The 23,353-nt window shown below is 50.4% G+C and overlaps 1 protein-coding gene across 1 annotated transcript; it reads left to right on the plus strand.

Moving 5' to 3' along the window:
- Positions 1-229: 229 nt before the first annotated feature.
- LOC149349656 (uncharacterized) lies at positions 230-22,021 on the plus strand. Its single transcript, XM_089578697.1, has 2 exons — positions 230-419; positions 19,274-22,021. Exon 2 carries the CDS (start codon positions 19,294-19,296, stop codon positions 21,223-21,225), a length of 1,932 nt encoding a protein of 643 aa, XP_089434823.1. The 5' UTR covers positions 230-419; positions 19,274-19,293; the 3' UTR covers positions 21,226-22,021.
- The last annotated feature ends 1,332 nt before the right edge of the window (positions 22,022-23,353 follow it).

The raw sequence follows: 23,353 nt of genomic DNA on the forward strand, positions 1-23,353 counted from the left end.
TAAATTGCATCTTCGTATATGTTTTAAAATAGTGGCTTTGAAGCGTAACATAATTATTTAGCAATAAAAAGTTTGTGTGCTTTAATATAAGAACATTTATTTTCACGTTTGCGTTCTCTGGCGTTCGGTGAGAATACCCACTGATCTCCACTAGGTGGAGATCAGTAAGAAGGACATCATCATCACCAGACGCGTGTGTAGTCGTGACGTACTTCCTGAGGCCAGCTTCTTCCGAGTGTCCTCCATTTTTTCTTTCTCTGTGGTGCAGCGTTCTGTTCTGGACTTGCCCACGCGTTATCGTTGGACGATCGGAACCGACCGCCTCGGGCCATCATCTTACCGGAAATATTCCGCGGAAAAGAGCTTCTACCTCTCGCAGGAGCACCTGTACCGTCGTGGGCTTTCGTCTGTCTGGCACAGTGAGTATTGCTTACTTATGGCGAGCTCAATTTCGTGCCCATGGTGTCCACGGAGCAATGCAATCCAGGTGAAATGCAAAAGTTACAGCTGCGTACCTGAAAGGTACGACGAGTGACCAGTTTGCTGGATCGCGAAGTGATTAATGCGGGGATGACGTCGCGTTTGCTGGAGCGACCATCTGAAGAGTTACAACGGGGTCCTTTGTGGTTTGAGACACGTGTAGGCCTAGACTGAGGGAATTTGAGGTTTGAGACACGTGTAGGCCTAGACTCAGGGACTTTGAGGTTTGAGACACGTGTAGGCATAGACTCAGGGACTTTGAGGCGTACCGCATTTTCAAGCAGTCTTCTGAAAGCATTCAACGCCCGCTTGACCCTTTACAAGTTCGTGATGAATTTTAATGGTTTGGTTTGGTTTATTGGGGTTTAACGTCCCAAAGCAATTCAGGCTATGAGAGACGCCGTAGTGAAGTGCTCCGGTAATTTCGAATATCTGGAGTTCTTTAACGTGCACGCACAGTACGCGGGGCTTTAGAATGTAATTTTGAAGGCGGTGAGGACGACCCGTTCGTAGAATTTGCTTCAGCAAGACGTTAAGGAAAATGGGCGTAGTGCATCCAATGTAGGCTTCTTGCCTGATTATGGTTTGGGAATGGTGATTAATGTCAGCGTGTCGTCAACCCTGGGGCACTACTCCGTTGTTCCACAGGTCAATGTTGAGGTAATCCGTGATATGAACCCAACTGAAGTTACGAATGATTGCATTCGTTATCTTGTCTGCTCCGGATGCAGTGTTTCGCTGCGGGGCGTGAACTGCCGCTCGTACAGTCGCGAGCAAAAAATATTAGCACAGATCACTGGCGATTAGAATTCGTATATCTCACCACGTGGCGCTGCGGTACGCAGACCTGCCTAACGGGCCGTTTCCATGTTTGCAGCCTAGGGGGGGATGGCAGGAAGTAAGCTTTATCAAGCGTGCACCGCCAGAGCGTTGAAGTGCCGACCCTACGTGACTGTGCTTGCAGCATTTATTTTCGCTCGGTTATCATGAGCAAAGATGGCTTCTTTTTATTACGGTTTTTTATGTCCGCGATGGTTTGTCAAAAGGAACTCGCGGGAAGAATAGATGATAGCGCTGCTTTTAGCCAGTAATTTTGCTGTCCGTGGCCGTCCGCTGAACCCCCCTAATACTGTAGAATGGGAACGGCCCGGCACTCTCGTTATCAGCCTCTTCGCCACCCGCAGCGCCACGCGTTGTCATTCCGGCGCTCTGGTGTTCCGTCATCTGTGCTAATCTTTTTTACCCGCGGCTGTACCTTTGCCACTGTAATAGGGGCGCCCAGCGAGGGGTTGCTGTGGCTGGTGTAACGAAGTGTACAGGGAGGGATGACAGTGTCGCCTACATAGAGCGTCCACAGAGCTACCGTCTGCGCCTCTTCCGTGCCAGGGAATTGATTTGAAAGCGTTTGAAGCGTTCGGTTTGTAGCCGTTTGGTTTTATCGGGTTCAGTCATACTACGGAGGATTGTTCACGTCTGGGCGGTGCTGAGAATGCCCTTCGGGAATGAACAGACCTGGGCCCAATTTTGCATTGCCAACTGCGTCGAGCATTCTTGGGCTTCCTCCGTGATAGAGGCTATGCGAGGTTTGAGTTCTATTGAGACATTTACGTTTCCATCGGTTAATGAGTTTTTCTCTACGTTGCCATAACTGGACGAGATGGCGATCTTACCTGCCGCTGCGCTGTTCGCTGGATCACTTGAGTGTGGGTGGCTGCGTGTGCTTCCCTCAAGTGTTATTTCCATTCTCTGATGTTGGCGATCCCTCCTTTGAAGGGGGGGGGGGGGGGGGCTTTTTCGTAAAATGTCCCAATTTGTGATTTTAAGGCGGAAGCCTTTAATGCCTCATCGTTGTAAGCAGAAGTTGTCGAGAGAAATGTCACGCTTTTCAATTGGTCCAAATGGTCGTGACGTCACTGTGCGCGAATTTCAAGCGGGGCCAATTGTACTTTGGCTAGTAACCATGCAACAAATTGAAGGGGTGGTATAGTGATGTTCCAAATAAGTGGGACTGTGTTTAGTTAATTCGTTAATTAACCAATTAGCCTAACTTCTTGTCAGTCCAGAAAAATAAACAAACCGAGAAGGAAATTGGTCGAGTTGGGGAATCCAACCAGGGTCTCCGCATTGCGAGACGAGCACGCTAACCACTCCACCATGTCAGCTCGATGATTTGGAATGAACAAAGGCGCGTCCAGTGAATACGGTGTCTTCGTTCACTCCCATCTCCCTCCCTTCTCTTACGGCGAGGTTCAGGTGTCCACCGAGTTATGCGAGATAGATACACTTCCTTTCCTCAAAAACCAATTTACCGACGCGCAAGGCATAGAGCCGAACGTTCGATGGTGTTCTGTGGACTCCCTGGCAGCGTTGCACGCTGCCGCGTTCCACTCTTAGAGGCGAAGCTTAACATCTTAACAACACATCATTGACACAAGGAGCAACACCGCGCTTAAGGCTTTCGCCTTTTTAGTATCTCCGAGTGTTCTCCTGTGCTTGGGCGTGGAGGTGGCTGTTCTGAGGATATAGTGGTCGCCGCCTAACGCCTCGTCTAGATGTGTCCAGGTGACCTTGTGGACATTCTTCGCAAAGGAGAGATACGATTAGGTGTCTCCAAAAACGCTATTGCCGATGCGGGTCAGTGTAGCGAGGTGTGTGGCCAGGCCGGGACCTTCCCTGTATGTTGCTTCTAAGATTGAAGAACCTTGCGGGGTGTCTGTGTCATAGCCCCGAGCCAGGTGAGGTGCGTTCATGTCCTTTACGATAACAAGTTGATTGTTGCCCGCTTTCACTGAGCATTCTTGAATGATTTTGTCAAAATGCGCAATGGTCGGTAGAGGTTGGCAATGAAGGTGCGGTTCTTGCCTCTTTTCAAAGGGAGGATCTTCAATATTATGTGTTCAATTTCGGTGACTGTGGTCGAAATGGTTATTGAGGCTATGGGGTTAGCTATATGTACAGCGCAACTCGTGGATAGGCCGGATCGTATATTCGGTAGTATCCTCTCATAGGAGGAGGGTGAGCTCCTGTCTCCTGGATGCAGATCACGTCCGGTGGTAGAAGGTGGTGCTGAATGAAAAGTTGTAATGAGGAAATTTTCTTCGGGAGGGAACGGCAGTTGCACTGCCATGTTTCCAGCTGATGGCGGGTGTTGCGTGAGCTATTAGATGACGCTGGCATCGCGACTGCCATCGGCGTCGCTGACATCATTAGCGCTGTTCGTGCGTCTGCAGGGTTTGACACGAGAGTTATCCGAGCTGTTTTCTCGCTTGTTGGACTCGCGTGTCGGTCGCATGAACCCGCGCTTCAACTGCGTGCACCCGCGAGCTAAGTGCCTGAATAGCCGCGTATATGCTGGCAAGGGTAATGGTTTCAGGGGGTGGTGCCTCCGGCTGGGGTGTGCGGGGTGGGAAACCTGCAATGGTCGTGCGAGTGGCCTATGGGGAGTTTGTGATGTTGGTTGCTGGGGTTGCCTTTCTTGGGGCTGGAGGCACCGTGTGAGGTCCTCAACCTAATTGTTTGTTTTCCTATTCTGGCTGGGATTGGGAGGACTAGAATTTAAGCGGTGGGAGGAACCCAAGGTTGGCCAGCTCACCTGATCGTTAATTTTTGAGGGTGGCTGCGGCGATGGTTTCTTCTGTGCTTTTTGATCTTCTTGAGGGCGTTGGATTGGTGGGAGCCTGTATTATGCTCCTCCTGACAGTTGCGGCCTTTCGAGCGGGACCAGGATCGAGACCTTGACCTGGATGGGGAGGAGCTGTCCTGGTTCGAGCTGAACCGTCGAACGCGGTGGTTCGGTTGCCCGTTTCTCCTGCTGAGGCGTGGGGGGTGTTCTGTACGGCCGTCTGTTTCTTTTCCCGTGTCACTTGGAGGAGGGGTTCGGTGAGAGTCCGGTCGGAGTCGTTTTCGGCTTTCTCGTGCTCTAATGACGTCACCAATTCTCCGCAGGCTGCACATCGCGGGGAGCGGCTGTGCGGTTCTTCCGGGTCGCGGACGCCACAAATGTGACATATCTGTATTTTGGGCGTTGGGCATACGTCCGAGTGGTGGCCGAGGCTATGGCACACCTGGCAGGCTTAAAGCGCGGGTTTGTAGGGAAAGCACATCTTTTCGCCACCGTAGTAATAAACCCAGGAGGGGGGGGGGGGGAGCTGAATGTTATCACCGCAGTTTACGAATTGCCGAGCATGCGGGCTTGGATTTCTACTTCCTGAGTGCGAACTCGTAGGTCGGCCATTAGTTCTCCGGGTCGGGTGTTGGGATCAATGCTCTGTATTACCCCTCGCGAAACTCCCTCTACGGCTGTCACGTAGATGTTCACCAGGTAGTTCACGCCAGCTAGCGTGATTTGAATGGTTTTGCGCAGTATATCTCTCTGCAACCGCTTCGACGGGAATCTGAGAATAATGATGTTAGAGACTGGATGGAGGCGTACCACGTACTTTGAGTCTTCAGTGGTTCCGCCGCAAGCCTGGGACACCGCCCTGTTCACTTGGTGGTTTATGTAGTTCTTGACCTGGAGACCGTTCGTGGATGTGTTGAAGACAGGGTGTCGAACCGGCATTTTTTCGGGTTCGGTTCGGGTTCGGGTTCACGCCTTTCGGGTTCAGTTCCGGGTTCGGCTCTAGAGGGCCATTCCGTTCCGGTTCGAACCGGTTCGGACCGTCTCGAACCGGTTCAAACGGGTTCAAACGGGTTCAGGACAAAAAAAAATTAGAACGCAGATGGGTTTCAGTCAACCTTGCTATGCGTTTGCTTTTTGCTGGCACATCGGTATAAAAAATAAAAAAAAATGTAAAGATATGTTTACGCGGACATGAAACTGGGCTAGTTGGTAAGGGTTCATGCTTAAAGGGGTGGAGACACCAAATTTATGGTTCGCGCGTTCTTAGTTGCAAACGTTTCTTATGGCTCCAGGAAGCATGATACACACTCAAAGATTCATATATTCACAGTGAATAATTTATTATAGCATTTTTAGGTGAACGATTTTCGGTTTCGGTTTCGGAACGCCGAGTTGTACAGTGACGTCACAGAGGGGGAAGATCAACTGCTTCGCTTGGTCACGTGGGCCCACAAAAGTTGTGACGCACCTACTGCTGCATCGTCTGCTTTCCCACACACGTGCTGACCAGCGCATATGAAAACAAACAACTGCACGTCTAGTCCCAGCAGCTCGGATTCTGACAGATCTGATTCCAACGAGTGAGGACATCGACTTTTTTTTTGTTCGCACGCTAATATCGCCTTCGCGGGTTCGCGTGAGGATGCGAAACACTTTGCAAAATGCCAGTAAGCATCGCTGCGCCGCTCTACCCAAGCTGCGCCCACAACCGGTGTCACACTTCGCTGCCGTGCAGCAGTACCTGAGCGCTGCTTGGGATGGTGTACAAATATCACAAGAAAAGACAAGATCGCCTTGTTATCAGAACTGCCAGCTATACTCGAGCAGCGACAAAGCATGTCTGCTTATGTTGGGAGCTTTCGGCAACGGCACCGCTCGCGGGCGCTCCGGGCGACGAGCTCTGCTGCTGCCTGGCTGCCGTGGTCGTCGCTAGGCCTATAGCCTGTTTAGCAAGCGGCCGGCGCTTCGGAAGTCGCCTGCGCTATAATAAAAGGCCTACTTTTCACAAATAGCTGTAGTGTTAACAGAATCATCTCACAATAAAATAATAGTATGGTCAATCTCCTCGACATCTTCGGCAGCGGAGCTAGCGGGCGCCAGGCGAGCCGGACCCCGACGTCGCGCCAGCGGCAGCTGCTAGGCGCGGTTGTGAGAAATTTGCTCCTATCACAGTTGTTACCTCTACTAGCAGCTCAGTATTGGTCAGCGATCCTCAAAAATGACACTTTTTTCACATTTCTTGTCCAATGGTTTATTATTTACGTCAAGAACACTCTTTAGCTCGCTTTTATGACGTCGGCAGACGGTATCCAGGCTGACCTACCGGCCGGCAGACTCGGCGTACTTCACGTCCGCACAAGAAAATACAAACAGCCATGCCACCAGAAAGGATGCTTTCTAGATTCGAGATACGACAGCATGCATCTGTGCTACAAGTGGATCTTTCGGCAGCGACACTGCCTGCGGCAACGCCGGCCGACGACCTGCGCGCTGGTCCCAGACTGCCCTAGTCGTCGCTAGGCCTAGCTGCTTTCGATATCGACTCCGCAGCTGAGGGAGCTGAGGGACTGGCCAGCGCTCAGAAACGTGCTCCGCTCGGCACCCCTTTACTGTGAACTCGTCCCATAATAAAAGATATGCTCGATTTCCACGACGTCTTCAGCAACAGAGCTAGCAGACGGCAGGCGAACCGCACCAGGTAGCAGCAGCACAAAACCGGCTATGGGATGAAATTTGCTTGCATCGCAGTCATCACTTCTACCAGGAACTCGGTATTTGCCAACGATCGTCACAAACGATGCATTTTTGATATTCATATATCCCAGGGTTTGCTATGAACGTGAACAAACAATACTATCGCGTTCTTCAGATGCCGGCGTTCGGCACGAAGACTGGCGCAGGCCGCCCGGCTCCAAGGAGTGCGCCCTATGTCATCATGACGCTGCCGCTCTCCGCGCTCGCATTGGCTGCCGCTTCCCGTCGTTGTTGCCGCGAGCGGCCCGCCGTTGACATCTAGCAGGCCGGACGCAGGCAACGAGCTGCAATCGGACGTTGCGACGCTGCTCGCAACGGCGCGCCGCAAACCGAGCGAGTGGCGGTTAGCAGCAAACGCGGCTCGCTGGTGCGTCGACTGCGCTCACGCGGCTGTGCCCCGCTCAACGTACGTCACTGTATTTTGGTATGACGTCACTAAAACTTTATTTTTCTACACCCCTTGTGACGTCATGGTTGATGGCGCTAGCGAATGGGTCTAGGTCGTGAGAGTGAGCATTTAGGTAATCTTTGGAACCGAATTAAAATATTTTTTAAACGTTTGTTGCGTCCAACACCTGGCAGTGACTGCCCTTGCATACATAGGAATCCCATAGCAGGCTTTTTATAGCTTCAAAATTTGGTGTCTCCACCCCTTTAATGATGGGTTTCAAAGCGCGACAAGATGGAGACGAAAGGAAGAAACACACACGACAAGCGCTTTCCTTTCGTTTCCGTCTTGTCGCGCTTTGAAACCCATCATGAATGTTTACCAACTTGCCCAACTTTCTGCCCTCGTTCATGCTTAAGCAGCGCAGTAAACAGGACAAAAGGAAGACTGGAGACGGCACAGGCGCTGACTTACCACTGGTTATTACATTCTCAGAAAAGTAGATGAAGGCGCAGGCCACAGTGAACAATCCAAAAAACAGAAGAATGAAGATTAAAACTAAAAAACCATGCTGCGCATGCACATCATAGTCGAGTCATGACATCTTTTTCAACAAAATTCAAAGACTATCTTCCATAGCAGACGGCAGTCCCCTATATCCTGGACCTCACACAGTTGCCACGAAAGCCTGACTCCTTATCTACAGAATTGATGGATGGTGAAGCAACACGCTCATCTGCTTCCTTCCTGATCATAAAGGCCTCCGCCATTCCCTACAGATTCGATCAGGGTGATTAAACAGGAGACTTGTCTTTCTAAATGGGGAAATAGTGGGCATTTGTTCGAACATCACAGATGGGTGAAAAAAGTAGCGGTGTCGTACAACTTGGCTCTGCATTGCCGCGAGTGCCACGATTGCTTCCCTGAGTAGAGAAGACAAGTGTACTGTTTCATAACCCTGTTTGCATTTGTAGAGAGTTGGTCAAAGCCTTTACGTTCAGGAAGGAAGCAGATGAGTGCGTTGCTTCATCATCTGTCAATTTTGTAGATAAGGAGTCAGGCTTTCTTGGCATTTGTGTGAGGTCCAGGAGATAGGAGAGTGCCGTCTACTATGGAAGATAGCCTTCGAATTTCGTTGAAAAAGACATCATGACTCGACTGTGATGTGCATGCTATGTATGGTTTTTAAGTTTGAACTTTTGTTCTTCAGTTTTTTGGGTTGTTCCCTGTGCCCTGCGCCTTTATATACTTTTCCCCAAAAAATAACCAGTTGTTAGTCAGCGCTCGTGTCGTCTCCCGTCTTCCTTTTGTCGTGTTTACTGCGTTACTTAAGCATGAATACATTTTTAATACGAGATGTTCTCACTTTACCTATTTTATTTTATTGTACGCAGCAAAAAAATGTATTTACGGCAAGACCTGCAAAATGAAATGAACTCCAAATTAAAGAAAATCGGCTGTTTATTCGCTATAATCCACCTTATGAGGTGCAAGGCGAAAAGCCGGTGAGCAGTTTGGGAGACCCCGTCGCGCGAGTAATAGGTCTCCCCTGAAGCTTGAGTCAGTTTGGACTTTACAGTTCGCAGTGTACTTACAGGGCCCCAAAATTTCCGCCGCACGCGCCCTGTACGTTCCCGCGCACTACTGAAAAACGAAGATGTCATGTAGCAGCACCTTGTTAAGGTCCTAGTACACGGGCCTGGAAGGACTACTTCCCGACGTGTGTCATCGGGAAGCAAGATGCGATGTCAAGGTCGAAGAACGCGGGTCTGGGAGAAATTACCACCAGACGTGGGTCGTCGTTAAGCAAGGTACGGCGAAGGCTAAGCAGCGGGGGAAGCAGCCAGCACACATATGTCTCTTGGGTGGCTGAGAGTACCTGCTTTCTACTTTGCGACCGTTGCCCCAAGCCTGCCGTCATGGACCACACACGGGACCCAGGTGACAGCTGATTCCATTTACCGAGCCCTTCCCGGTCGGAGTACAGAACCATAAAGAAGGGGTTGAAGTTTTAGCAAAAACAGACCGCCTTTCCGAAGTCTCTTCAAGTGTCGCCGCCGCCGCCGCGGGGAGACCGATGTTATCTTCCCCAATTGCTGTGAGCATGCCGGGGGAACAAAGGGCTTCGTTGGCTGTGGCTCTTTGGCGTGCCAAGCGCCGCGACGAGCTGGCGGGCAAGGACAAAGGAGCACTTTCCGGCCTTTCATGACCTCTTCGTTACGGCCTCGAGCGGCGGATGCCATCTGAGGAACAACAGATGTCGGTGACCCGCGGGACTTTCAGCTGGCCAGAAACCACCACCTACCTCAGTCAACGCCTCGACGGCGGCCTTCTTTCCCTCGGAATCAACACGTGACAGGGGCGTGACCCTAAGTGCGGTGTTGTGTTTGTGCGCAGAGGTGAAAGTTATAGGCCCCTCCCACTCCGGCGTGGGCGTCCTCAACCTAGGGAATTTGCGGAGGAGCTGTTAAGGTCCTAGTACACGGGCCTGGAAGGACTACTTCCCGACGTGTGTCATCGGGAAGCAAGATGCGATGTCAAGGTCGAAGAACGCGGGTCTGGGAGAAATTACCACCAGACGTGGGTCGTCGTTAAGCAAGGTACGGCGAAGGCTAAGCAGCGGGGGAAGCAGCCAGCACACATATGTCTCTTGGGTGGCTGAGAGTACCTGCTTTCTACTTTGCGACCGTTGCCCCAAGCCTGCCGTCATGGACCACACACGGGACCCAGGTGACAGCTGATTCCATTTACCGAGCCCTTCCCGGTCGGAGTACAGAACCATAAAGAAGGGGTTGAAGTTTTAGCAAAAACAGACCGCCTTTCCGAAGTCTCTTCAAGTGTCGCCGCCGCCGCCGCGGGGAGACCGATGTTATCTTCCCCAATTGCTGTGAGCATGCCGGGGGAACAAAGGGCTTCGTTGGCTGTGGCTCTTTGGCGTGCCAAGCGCCGCGACGAGCTGGCGGGCAAGGACAAAGGAGCACTTTCCGGCCTTTCATGACCTCTTCGTTACGGCCTCGAGCGGCGGATGCCATCTGAGGAACAACAGATGTCGGTGACCCGCGGGACTTTCAGCTGGCCAGAAACCACCACCTACCTCAGTCAACGCCTCGACGGCGGCCTTCTTTCCCTCGGAATCAACACGTGACAGGGGCGTGACCCTAAGTGCGGTGTTGTGTTTGTGCGCAGAGGTGAAAGTTATAGGCCCCTCCCACTCCGGCGTGGGCGTCCTCAACCTAGGGAATTTGGGGACGAAGAAAGGTATAAAAGTCGACAACGAATGCGGCAGAATAGTCTCTCACTCAGGTCTCTCACTTCTCTTACGCTTGTAAATATGTGAATAAACCTTCTGTACAATTTCCTCCTAAATGGAGTTCGCCATCGTCCTTCCGAGTCGGGACCTGCTGCCCTGAACAAGCCCCCCCAACTCGCTGGGCCCCTCCGACCTCAACAACCTACATACAGAGAACTTTCCGTCGCCCCGAAACCGACTTGCCAGTCACCCCTCCTTTACTATAGCATGTTAAAAAAATGTGCGAGAATCCCTCCACCGCCCATCCGCCGCCCAACGAGAGCCTCGTGGGAACACTGGCTCTCCCTTACATCCAGAACTTACCAAATATTTTTTATTTAAATTACCTATTCGACATCACCTTTGTGACCCACGTTATATATACCGAGCCCCTATAGCTCAGTATCTTCAAAAACGCAGCTATTCGTGGGTTCTCACTATAATACAGTAAGAAATTACGACATTGGCTTATTATGATGACGTCAACCTCTTTTTTTCTCATAAAATAGTATGATAAAAAAAAAAAACACACGCTTGGAAGGGTTGAGAACGCTTTGTTTTTGCACGCACACAAATTGGCAACATCTTCGTTGCGACCTTGAGCTGCAACATTCTTGCAAGTGCAGCATTGTGCGAGGAAGTAGATGTACTTGCACTGCATAGAGTGTTTGTGACTTTTCCTGGGGCGCTATCAAAGGCAATCTTTGTGCCAACAGAATTTTTTCCGCCCTTGATAGAGTGATGAAGAGTGGTTAATCTGGCCTGAGCGATTTTTCCACCAACTTGTTTCAGCCATTTATTTTCAAAACTACAAACAATCCCTTTCTGGCAGCTGTGCTTAATAGCAGACTAAGTGCTCGCCTGTCTTTTCTGGACATGCTCGCGAGAAAACTTTGTGCTCATTCATTCGGTTTTCTCACTCTTCGCTTTTACTTACCTGTACGGCCTCTCCACAAGGCAGATGACAAATGTTGCGATCGGTGATTACTTCCTCTACCCGTGCACACACAGCCTTACCTAGACTTTCTTAATACTAGTGTATCATCAGCGGATGTACTGTGCAGCCCACTTTAATGGCCGCAGATATAACGAACGCTCGCTTATTAGGAGCGGGTGTGGTGCTCCTGTGAAAACATGCATAAGGGCAACGGAAATTCGTCGCAGACACAGCGAACAACTCTGGCCACACCACTCGCTTACAGCGAACGAGGTGGCGCGGCGAACTACCCCGAGGTTGTAGAGGTCGTCCTTCCGCTAAGCACGCAGATGAAATAGCGCCTCTCAACCTTCACGACACCGCCCCGGAAAGAACATGTCGACCCAGAAATGGAATTAAAAGGCAGCACTGGCGTGCGCAGCGCTAACCGGAAAGTCCGGCGTCCGGTAACACTGTAAACGGTAAAGTAAACACGGTAACGATATGCTGTAACTCTCTATTAAAATAGTAAGTAACGGCCGGCCAAACCCGCGTCGATGGCCTACGAGGGAGCATCGCGAATGGAAGAAGCGCGGTGCGCGTGAGAAAGAGGCATCGTCGAAAGCGAAGCTGCTGACCATGGTCGTGGATCAACTAACAGCAACGATTTCAGAATTTTGAAATCCTTGCTGGCCATGCCGGTCACGTGACATGCATGGCCTGCCCAGTCGTCTCCATTTTTTGCGCCGCTACTATATGCAGGCATTGTAATACAGCGGACAGTGCAACGGCTGCATTCTGCGCCACAACCACTGCGCTACTTCATCGCTGCATCAACCCCGGAAAGATAGAAGCTCGAAAACACGCGTGACCAGGCGCATGCAGATTTGTGCCAACGCTTCGTGGATCCATAGCCGACCAGATGTTTGCTCGGATAACGACGTTCCTGCGGACCACAAAATCGCAGAAGCCCCTGCTCTGACGGAGACGTTGAACACCAAGTGCGAGCTCTCCCTACTGCCAGGAATCTCAATTATGTGGCCGACCTGCCACCAGCTGCCTTGCACACTTCATCCATGATTAGTGATACCCCGTCCCTAAATTTGATAGTTGGCAGCAAGGTCTTGACGAGGATTAAATGACCGCCCTAGAATAGTCTGGAAAGAGCCGTGACAGGTCCTGCTTTGCACAAGTAGGCACGCATAACGCAGTTTGGTAAGAAATAAACGCCACTTTTAGCGGCCTTAGTGTTTTTGGCTGTTAAGAATAATCCACTTGCTACGAACATCAGATATAACGAACTAAACCCGCGTGACCGTCAGGTTCGTTATAAGTGGGCTCGACTGTAGATTCCATCGACCACAAAAACCTTTTTCACACTTCAGACATGGGTCTCACCTGATAGGATGTACCGTCTGTTGCAAAAGTTTACAGCCCACCGCGCCGTTTATTTCAATGTCGCGGTGAGCTGTAAACTTTTGCAACAGGCGGTACCTTCGCGCCAAAGGGACGTTTGTGCCGTGGTCAGTGCATTTCTACCTGTGCGAGCAACGTGAAACAATTTGAGCAATAAAATGATATTTTTGTCGCGATGCTGTGTTCTTTTGGGACATACTTAAGCATAATCTTAAAAAAACCCATTGACATCATACATTTGATTATAACATTTATGGCTGCGATGAAAAACTTCGGAATTCCGTGTGAACTCTTCGTGTTCATAGGACTGTTAAGCGTGTGGAAAACCCGCATGATGGATGAACACGCAGAACCACCGCCTTCAACGAGGTCACTGTTCAGATAGCAGTGCACTTTAATGCAGGAGGAATATGCTGGGCAAGTTCAACCTCCTGACTGGTTCCCCTTTCCTGACGTGTGCACCATCTGGAATTTTCATGTGTGGGCGGAGAAAGGGAGTTATGCTGGCATGATGCCTTATGCCGACAGCGCTGAATTAGACGCGGTCAAGTAAGGCATGAGGAGGGTCAGATAGGTTCCAAATATTCCATGCCACAACCATAAAAAACAGTTTTCTGTTGCGCCGCCATTGGTACGAATCCCACTCGGAGTGAGCGGTTAGAGTATGCATACTCTTTTAGTTGTTCTTTTTACTGCGTTAGCAGTATAACCTGCTTTCCCAAAAATAACCGCGCTGGGTGTGTGTGTGTGTGTGTGTGTGGGGGGGGGGGGGTTGCGTGAGTGCAGCCTCCATCCTTGATGCACACTCCGGTGGACGTACATCAGGGCATTCACTGGTAAAAATGTACCGTCAAAAACATTCACCCATCTCTCCACCCATATCACCCCCATGTACCCGATATAGCCGAGGCAGACTGTTGTGAAGGCTCAACGTATTCAGTTGCCCAAGCGTTCTAGGAAAAAAAGCCAACAATCATAAGCCTGTCGTGTCAGACGCTAAGAACCGGAAGTATGACAGCGAGAAGTAGATATAAGTCGCCAGACAGAATTCAAGATCGACCAGTGCGAGAACAGCGGATGGAGCCGCGCGCTGGCGACTGGCAGCAATTTTTTCTTAGAAGCAGAACGATTTCAGCAAATTGGCATAACGAAATAACTTCATCGCAGTTACATTTCATCGCAGTAGCATCTTTTAGGGCGTAATCACTATCGCATGCCAGCGAGCGCATGTATTTCCGCATTGCCCTTTTGTGTAATCGGTATTTAATTTTTTTTTCTGATTAGTACATCTCCACCGTTGCGAAGAACCCGCCTTTCGTTGCACATTTCCGTCGCCCACAAACAAGAATATGGGAATTCCAAAAAAAAAAAGAAGCTGCACCAATTTATACGTTCTTCTTTTGTTAATACTAGTAGTAATATCTCGGGTTTAACGTGTCGAGTAGACATTGGGGCTATAGGATAGACGGTTTAGTGGAGGGCTCCAGATTAACGGACACCAGCTGGGGATTTGCAATGTGCGACAGAACACATTGGTTTTTGTATTTTTGGAATCAGCAGCCGAGCTCCACAGCCATTGAGCCATTTTTTTTTCCTTTATTGCCCTACAGACCCATCGTGAGTGGTTTTATTTAGAACCTGCTGTCTGAGACAATGAGCGCCTACAAAAGTAAATGTTGCACTACCCACTGCGGTGGCTCAGTGGTTAGGGCACTCGGTTACTTATTCAGTGTACCCGGGTTCGAACCCGGGCCCGGGGGCCACGTTTCGATGGAGGCGAAACGCAAAAGGTACCGTGTGCTGTGCGATGTCAGTGCACGTCAAGGATCCCCAGCTGGTAGAAATTATTGCTGAGCCCTACCCTACTGCGCCTGTTTCTATTTCTTCTTTCATTCCCACCTTCCTCCCTTCCCTTACGGCGCGGGTCAGGTGTCCGCCGAGATATGTGAGACAGTTGCTGCGCCATTTATTTTCCTCAAAAACCACCATCAGAACGTTGTTGGGTCCTCTCGCTAATATTTCATGTATTTGTGGGAAAGGACGCAAAGTAAAGGAAGGCATTCTCAATCGGTGCTGAAATGACTATGGACACCTAGTTTTGTTGCGTGTTTTCTCGTTTCAAATGACGCCATAGTTTTTAGAATACATGGTTCAGCGTGCGGTATTCGCCTACTGCCAATAAATAATTTAGAATAATTTTTTCTCCCATGCTGTTTCGGTTTTATCAACCGAATGATGGCTGTGACGTGAGTTCAACATTAGGTCATGAGAGGCACGGGAAAACTAATACAAGCGCTGATACGTTGTTTAGACTCACTATAGCACTTTAATCAGCCGGCGGCTCCAAGACCTATAATTACAACGAACGAAGTATCAGCAGTTATATTGCCGTTTTATTGCACCTCACGCGACCTAATTTCCTCTACGCGTCACAGCCATCGTTATGTTGGTGAAACTGAAACAGGGTCACGAATAAATTCAAATATAAATTATTTATTATATGTTTGGTGAATACCACAGAGTGCTCCATGTACCCCAATGTCTAGCGCATTGTTTGAAAGAGGAAAGACGCAAACAAAAAATTGGTGTCTATAGTACTTTATTGAGTTAGAGCAGTCCTAACAATCTGATTAAAGATTTACGCAGTTCACATAAACTTGACTTACAAGTCTTTGGAACTGGCGGTAGTACATTACAGAAGCGTCAATTAGGCTTCCTCCCAGGCACCAGACTTCCTGTAAGTTTCCTGTCGCATATACTTGGTACCACTTTCGCACTTGCCAGCGCAGATAGCTACGGATGGTTAAATCTATGAGCAAGATCATTTCATTTTGCCCGTAAACATGAGGTATGCTGGGATGCAAAAAAGTGGGGCTGAACCGGGTCCCGAACCGGTTCGGAACGGTTCCTTTGAATCGTTCCGGTTCGGGTTCAGTTCCAAGATGGCGAAACAAATATGGGTTCGGTTCGGTTCCGGTTCCGGGCGAAAATTCGGGTTCGGTTCCGGTTTCGGGTTCGGGTTCGGTTCCGGTTCGACACCCTGGTTGAAGAACCCCAGTTGTTCTTCTCCGGAGCTGCACATCGTTTGTGGCAGTGAGGCGTGTTCTTCCATGAACAGTTGGAGCCTGGCTAGGAATATGTGTTGGAATAACGTTCCTACACATAACGTGAGCGAGATGGGTCGCAATTTAGGCATGGCTGCTTGCCCGGTTTGAGCATCACGGTGATATCGGCATGGCGCCACTCTTGTGGTAGTGTGCCCTCCTGCCAGTGGTGTACGACGTCACTTATTGTATCGACCTGTCGTCGATAAAACAAGTGACGTCGTTACCGGTCGTCGATGCCGCCCGCCCCCAGTGCGGTGTTGCGGGCTGTCCGGTGGAGCTTGTGGAGTTTTCATTGCGGAAATAAATGCGTTTCCCCCGTTTAACCGCGGCTGACCCAGTTCAAAGCCGCCCGGACCCCACCCCGCGATCGCGTGCGTTACCTAGCGCACGGGATGTGCCGACTACGGCGAGCCTTGATCTGAGGGAACAAAGGAGCGACATTCTGGCTGTCTCAAATAGGCATTTATTGCTACAACAACAATAACGCATCTATAAAGGAAATACGGTAAGGAATCGAGGACGTCCGACTCACCAGCACAGTCACGAGCGAATGTTCGCCCACGCTAGAGCAGGGGAGACACTCCGGCCGGACGGGACGAGTTGCGGGAGAACGTTCTTCCCCAGAAAGCCTCTCCCCGCCGGCGGAGAGCTGAGCTTCGCGCCCGAACGTCAGCACGCGTCCAAGTTCCCGAGCCGAAGAAAACCGTCCACCCCCTCCCCGCGCAGGAATAACGCCAGGTCCCCAAAAGCTGTGCTACGATTTCTTGCTCGGTTATGTCTCTCTAAATTCACTAGTTCCTCACGTGGATAATCTTTGTAGGCGGTGGGGGCTATGGAGCCCTGAACTAAGGGCTTCACCCTCTGACTGCTATATAACCGACGACGGCAAGGTTAACTAGGACATTTAAGGACTACTCACGTGCTCTGGATGCGAAAACATGCATGCGGAGATTTTGGCTGCGGCGGTGGCGTACTACTGTAATGCAGTGGCCAGCGAAGCTGGTCTGTTCGCGCCGCCCGAATAGAAGACGACGATACCCAAACTCAGCTCGAGGCACAGGCGTTTTAGCGCGCTGGGGGTTGCGCTGCAGTGATGGCGCCGTACTCAAATGAAGTGGCCAGTAAAGCTTGATTTGTTTGCGCCGGGATAGGTTTGATACAGACTTCGGAAGAAATTTCATTTTCTTTTTTTTCTTGATATATGCGCTGCCGATGACATCATGAGGTCACGTGGAGGTTTCGGTTCGTTTCTCGTGGACGGTCGGCAAACGCCGGATTTTGACTGATGGCGGTATAATGATTTCGCATCAATAAGTCAGCCAGATTCCGGAGCTCTCCAGTACTGCACCTCATTGTCATTTCATCGTTCCCTCTTTCATCAATTTCCCTCAAAATAGTGGTTTTTCGCGGCGCGGTTGAAACGGCCACCGAGATTGAGACAGTTTCTGCGCCTTTCCTCTCCTATACGAACAGCGATCCGAGCATGACGCTTCGCCTCGGCTGTATCCGTGGTATTACTGCGACGCCACTGACGTGCCGCGTTACCGATCGTAGTTATATCATCACTGCGGCGGGCGCTATTGCCGTTAACTGTGATTTCGATGGTTGTGAAAAAAAACCGCTCGTGGTCGCAGTTAAGCAGAAGCCCTCAGGTTGGGCGTGCTCAGCTGTTAGGCGCTCGACTACTGAACCAGAGTACCTTGGTTCGAACCTGGCCGTGGCGGCCGCGTTTTGATGCAGGCGGAACGCTGCCCGTACGCTGTGTGGTGGCAGTGCCCATTAAAGAACCCTAGGTGGTTAAAATTATTACCGAGTCCTCCAGTACGGCAGCTCTTTCTTTCTTGTGATGTATTTTAGATTTGCCTCACTACATGTATATACTATTCTCCATTTCAGTGTTTTCGTCATGATTACTGCTAAAATGCTAACAGTGAATTTCGGATATCAGAAATACTTTATATCGCATACTTATTTTTCTTTGTGTTCATTACATTTATATTTGTATCTTTTGTACCTGTGTGTTTGTCATCAACAGATGTCAACTTGAAATTTGGAATCCCTTCTCATGTGTATTTTGTGCGAATTTTTACTGATGTTTACTCTGTATTCTTAGCCCCACCGTTTCTAATGTACTGTGTACCTTGAGGGTAAATTAAATGAAGTGAAATTCATCCGTGCCCGTGGCACACTTCTTGCGACCTTCGCGACAGCGCAAAATTTGCAAAAACGCAAGTATAGCTATTGTTCAGTACTGCTCAGTTGCTAGTCCTACTCAGCACTTTTTAGTTGCTAGTCATTTGGTAGTTAAGTTGTTGTCGGACGTCTGTCTTCTCGTGTTCGATGTGTCGCGGAGGACTGTGTTGCTGTGAAGTACCAACTGGGTCATACTGCAGTTATGTTACACGACAGATAGTAGGAATAGTCACAATTAGCAGAGAACACTACTACGACTAACCTGCAGCTAATTAACATTTCTGCTCCCAGTGCCTGAAGTTTCAGCAAGATGGTTGTCTGCACTGAGAGCTACTTCTTTGATAATATGGCAGTTCTTGTGCGTATAAGGCCATAAAATCTTATGTGCGCAACGTGCTGCATAATGTAACTTGTTTCACAATGCTACACTTCACAGTTTTATCATTTACTGTTTCTCTACCCGTTATTTCGTAGAGAGCATTGGAATTTCTCTCACAAAATGTTTTCAACCAGGTGACTGCCTAGCAGAAGTTAAATGGACTTGCGGGGCATGTAACCGGTAGAAAAATGACCGACGTGTTTTTAGGGTAACAGGATGGGATTTAGGGAAAGGACGTAGGCAGAGGCAGGAGAGAGTCGAATAGGGAGCGCAGTCTAGGATATTTGCTGGCATACAACGGGTTGCGGTTTGCGCAGTGCAAGTGTAGGCCTAACTGGACATCGTTGAGACAGGCCTTTGTCCTAGAGTGGACGAAATGCTAATGACGATGGTGGTGGTTGTGACAGTGGTAGCGGTAAGAGTGTGATGGCACCATTCTTACGTTTGGCTGAATTAATATTTTAAACAGGTCGCTCATTGTGCAAGTATCAAATGTGGGCATCCACCTAGCACATTTAGCTGCAATAATCTACCTAAAAGCCGCAGGCACGTCAAAGGTTGTCAGAAAGGTGTGAGCGTCTGCGAAACCCATAAAGAAAGTAGAGTTTACTCACTTCTGTCTTCCAAAGTCCGGATAAATTTTATTAACCTTGAACTGCAGTTATAAGTATGCTGTCAGAAAACAGAGCTGAGTCAATCACATGTTACATATTTTGCATTTGTATGCAGGGTGCTGCTTCTAATCAGCCATGGCCAAGAGTGAACAGGCAGCACAGGCGAAGCAGAACCGTGCCGGGGACTCTTCTTGTGGGCAGGCAGGATTGGTGAACCGGAACTATACTGAGTACACCTCGTGCGGACAGGCAGCATCGGTAAACCAGTGCTATGCCGGGAATAACTCGTCTGGACAGGCAGCACTGCTGAACCAGAACTCTTCTTCGGACGCCTCTTGTGGACAGGCAGCATCACCGAGCCAGAACTGCGCCGGTAATGACTCGTCTGGACAGGTAGCACTGCTGAACCAGAACTCTTCTTCGGACGCCTCTTGTGGACAGGCAGCATCACCGAACCAGAACTGTGCCGGTAATGACTCGTCTGGACAGGTAGCACTGCTGAACCAGAACTCTTCTTCGGACGCCTCTTGTGGACAGGCAGCATCACCGAACCAGAACTGTGCCGGTAATGACTCGTCTGGACAGGTAGCACTGCTGGACCAGAACTCTTCTTCGGACGCCTCTTGTGGACAGGCAGCATCACCGAGCCAGAACTGCGCCGTTAATGACTCGTCTGGACAGGTAGCACTGCTGAACCAGAACTCTTCTTCGGACGCCTCTTGTGGACAGGCAGCATCACCGAACCAGAACTGTGCCGGTAATGACTCGTCTGGACAGGTAGCACTGCTGAACCAGAACTCTTCTTCGGACGCCTCTTGTGGACAGGCAGCATCACCGAACCAGAACTGTGCCGGTAATGACTCGTCTGGACAGGTAGCACTGCTGGACCAGAACTCTTCTTCGGACGCCTCTTGTGGACAGGCAGCATCACCGAACCAGAACTGTGCCGGTAATGACTCGTCTGGACAGGTAGCACTGCTGGACCAGAACTCTTCTTCGGACGCCTCTTGTGGACAGGCAGCATCACCGAGCCAGAACTGTGCCGGTAATGACTCGTCTGGACAGGTAGCACTGCTGGACCAGAACTCTTCTTCGGACGCCTCTTGTGGACAGGCAGCATCACCGAACCAGAACTGTGCCGGTAATGACTCGTCTGGACAGGTAGCACTGCTGAACCAGAACTCTTCGGACGCCTCTTGTGGACAGGCAGCATCACCGAACCAGAACTGTGCCGGTAATGACTCGTCTGGACAGGTAGCACTGCTGGACCAGAACTCTTCTTCGGACGCCTCTTGTGGACAGGCAGCATCACCGAACCAGAACTGTGCCGGTAATGACTCGTCTGGACAGGTAGCACTGCTGGACCAGAACTCTTCTTCGGACGCCTCTTGTGGACAGGCAGCATCACCGAACCAGAACTGTGCCGGTAATGACTCGTCTGGACAGGTAGCACTGCTGAACCAGAACTCTTCTTCGGACGCCTCTTGTGGACAGGCAGCATCACCGAGCCAGAACTGTGCCGGTAATGACTCGTCTGGACAGGTAGCACTGCTGGACCAGAACTCTTCTTCGGACGCCTCTTGTGGACAGGCAGCATCACCGAACCAGAACTGTGCCGGTAATGACTCGTCTGGACAGGTAGCACTGCTGAACCAGAACTCTTTGGACGCCTCTTGTGGACAGGCAGCATCACCGAACCAGAACTGTGCCGGTAATGACTCGTCTGGACAGGTAGCACTGCTGGACCAGAACTCTTCTTTGGACGCCTCTTGTGGACAGGCAGCATCACTGAGCCAGAACTGCGCCGGTAATGACTCGTCTGGATCCGAGGGCGACTCCTTCGCTTTCTGGCGCCATATTCCTCCCCCTACCACTATGCCTATGGTTGCCCTGCACCGTATGCGCTCCAAGCCACGACAAATTTTCAGTATCATTCTACGCCCAAGAGCAACGATCCTCCTCCTCCTCATCATCATCAGCCTGACTACGCCCACTGCAGGGCAAAGGCCACTCTCATGTCTCTCCAATAGACCTTTCTACAAATTGCAGCGCCGCGCCATCCCCTAGCGGATCCGCGCAAAGCATGATGGGAGAAAGGAGCGATCGCCGCCCGCGTCGGCTGCTGTCAAGCGTGTTGCTGTGTTGTGCCGCTGTTTTCAGGAGTTGTGCGTCTTCTCGTAGCAGCGCACTGCTGTGCTGGTTATGTGTTGGTCTTTCTGCAATTCTATGGTGACTTGTTTAGACATTCGAAATGTCTGCAAAGGAGAATCGCGGCGGCGGTTAAAAGTGCTGCGTGCCCGGCTGTAGTAACAACACGAGAAAGGACATCAACATTTCATCGCTATCGGAAGAAACGGTTGTATGCTGCTAATGCTTGCCCAACTTCCCCTTTCATCGTACATATATGAACGCGTTCTCACGCAACACCACATCACACGCCCAAGCGGTGGCTGAAGCATTGTCGGCGAAACAGCCCTCCTATCGCACGGACACTTATTCGCGTCGGAAAAGGCATACTATTGCGTTCCGAATAAATGGCAGCAACGTTGCCGCATATGCAGTTGCTGCTGAAGTGGAAACAACACGACCCCGAACGATCAGTGCAAGACCAAGCTGTCTGATGACTTAACAGCAGCAGACAAAAACACACCTGGAAGCTATAACACGCCCCAAACGAAAACGGCACATCCATTTCGGGCAACTGGACATCAGCGGGACGCGGAGCGGTGCACATGCGAATCTCCCAACTTCGGCTGGTGACCTCGGCAGAGGACGTCGCGACTAGGCACGCGACTAGGCGACTAGCCTGAAGGCCGCCCGCAATGCTGCTGCATAATTTTCGTTTTTTTTAGGCTTAATAAATAGTTTTCACCACCACAATGGGTCCATGAGCGGCGAGGGCTGTATACATGCTCAAGAAGAACAGTGCGAAAAGACAAGGACCACAGGAAGGTACACAAAGACAGCGCTTGTTTTTGTGTATCTTCCTGTGGTCCTTGTCTTTTCGCGGTGTTCTTCTTGAACATGGCATACCAACTCGCCCAAGCATCAGTCCTAATGTATACATGCATTTGGCGAACGCGCCGGTCTTATCGTGTACTGGTGCTCGGCTGGTGATCCATGGCCGCGGAACGCAACATCCATTGCATCGCATGACGCAGTTGGAACAGCAGACACAATAGGAAGAACAATAAACAGCGATGGCGACGAGATGGCAGAGAAAGGCTTTCCAGTGGTCAGGCGCAGTCGGAGAGATGGACGAAAACACGCGAGCGCGGTGCCGCGACGGAAAGGCAGTATCTTCAGATTCACTGCTGCTCGGGTGATCGATGAAATCAACCGCAAAGTGGAGTCCCGAGATTTGCGAGGTTATATGGCGCGCGTCACACATGGAGGCTGCCAAGCGTCTTTGAAGTGCGTTCAAAAAATGCCGCCTATGGGGAAAAAAAAAACAGCAGCTGAGCCAGATGACTCAGCGTGCCCGTAAGCAGCACCGAAGGCTCCAAAGTCAAGCGGCGAAGTCGTCGTTAGCGGGCAATGGACGCGGTACCGCGTCTTCGTAGCGCGTTAAAAATAGAGTACACTCTAACTACGAGCTAGACGCGCAGCGTGGTTGTAAGCAACGCGGGAGGTTCAGGAGTTCGAGATCATCGTTCGCGAGCTAACGATATGCTCAGTGGGCGCGGTAAGATGTTGGCAAACGGATGTTAGCCCCGTCGTGACTTCCCAGCTGCGCAAACTTTCAGGGAGCCGATACAGTGAGGGATTGCCGAGTTCCGTCATGGAAGCTTAATTAAAAGTTTGTTGTTCGGGCCTCTTTAACCGTATCTGCAGGCATGTCTGGGAAGTAATGCAAGTAGTCATCCTAGAAGGCAGATGTGGCGGCTTCTAAACGTCAGATTTCATACTTAACGAGGTTACTTTAAGAAGTAAATGGGACCTTCCACCCATGCCGAGGCTGCGATATTTATAGGTGTTTGAATTACTTCTGGAAATGTCAATCACTTAATATTTTATTCCTTAACACAACTGTTAAAAGAAGCCAAGGGAAAATCCATATGGTGCCTTTCTGGTGCAGTCGGTGCTGCAAGGTGAGCACGAACGGGCCCTCACTTGACGAAATTTAGTGCTGTTGCTGCGACTTCAGCCGCAGTTTACAGGTGTTCTGAGCGAATGTAAGTACTACTTGTTGCTA

This window comes from Amblyomma mixtum, chromosome 3 (assembly GCF_055824585.1).
Source record: "Amblyomma mixtum isolate Tamu chromosome 3, ASM5582458v1, whole genome shotgun sequence".
Taxonomy (NCBI): domain Eukaryota; kingdom Metazoa; phylum Arthropoda; class Arachnida; order Ixodida; family Ixodidae; genus Amblyomma; species Amblyomma mixtum.

Excerpts from the sequence above, each read along its gene's own strand:
- LOC149349656 (XM_089578697.1), top strand. The coding sequence starts at position 19,294 with ATGGCCAAGAGTGAACAGGCAGCACAGGCGAAGCAGAACCGTGCCGGG.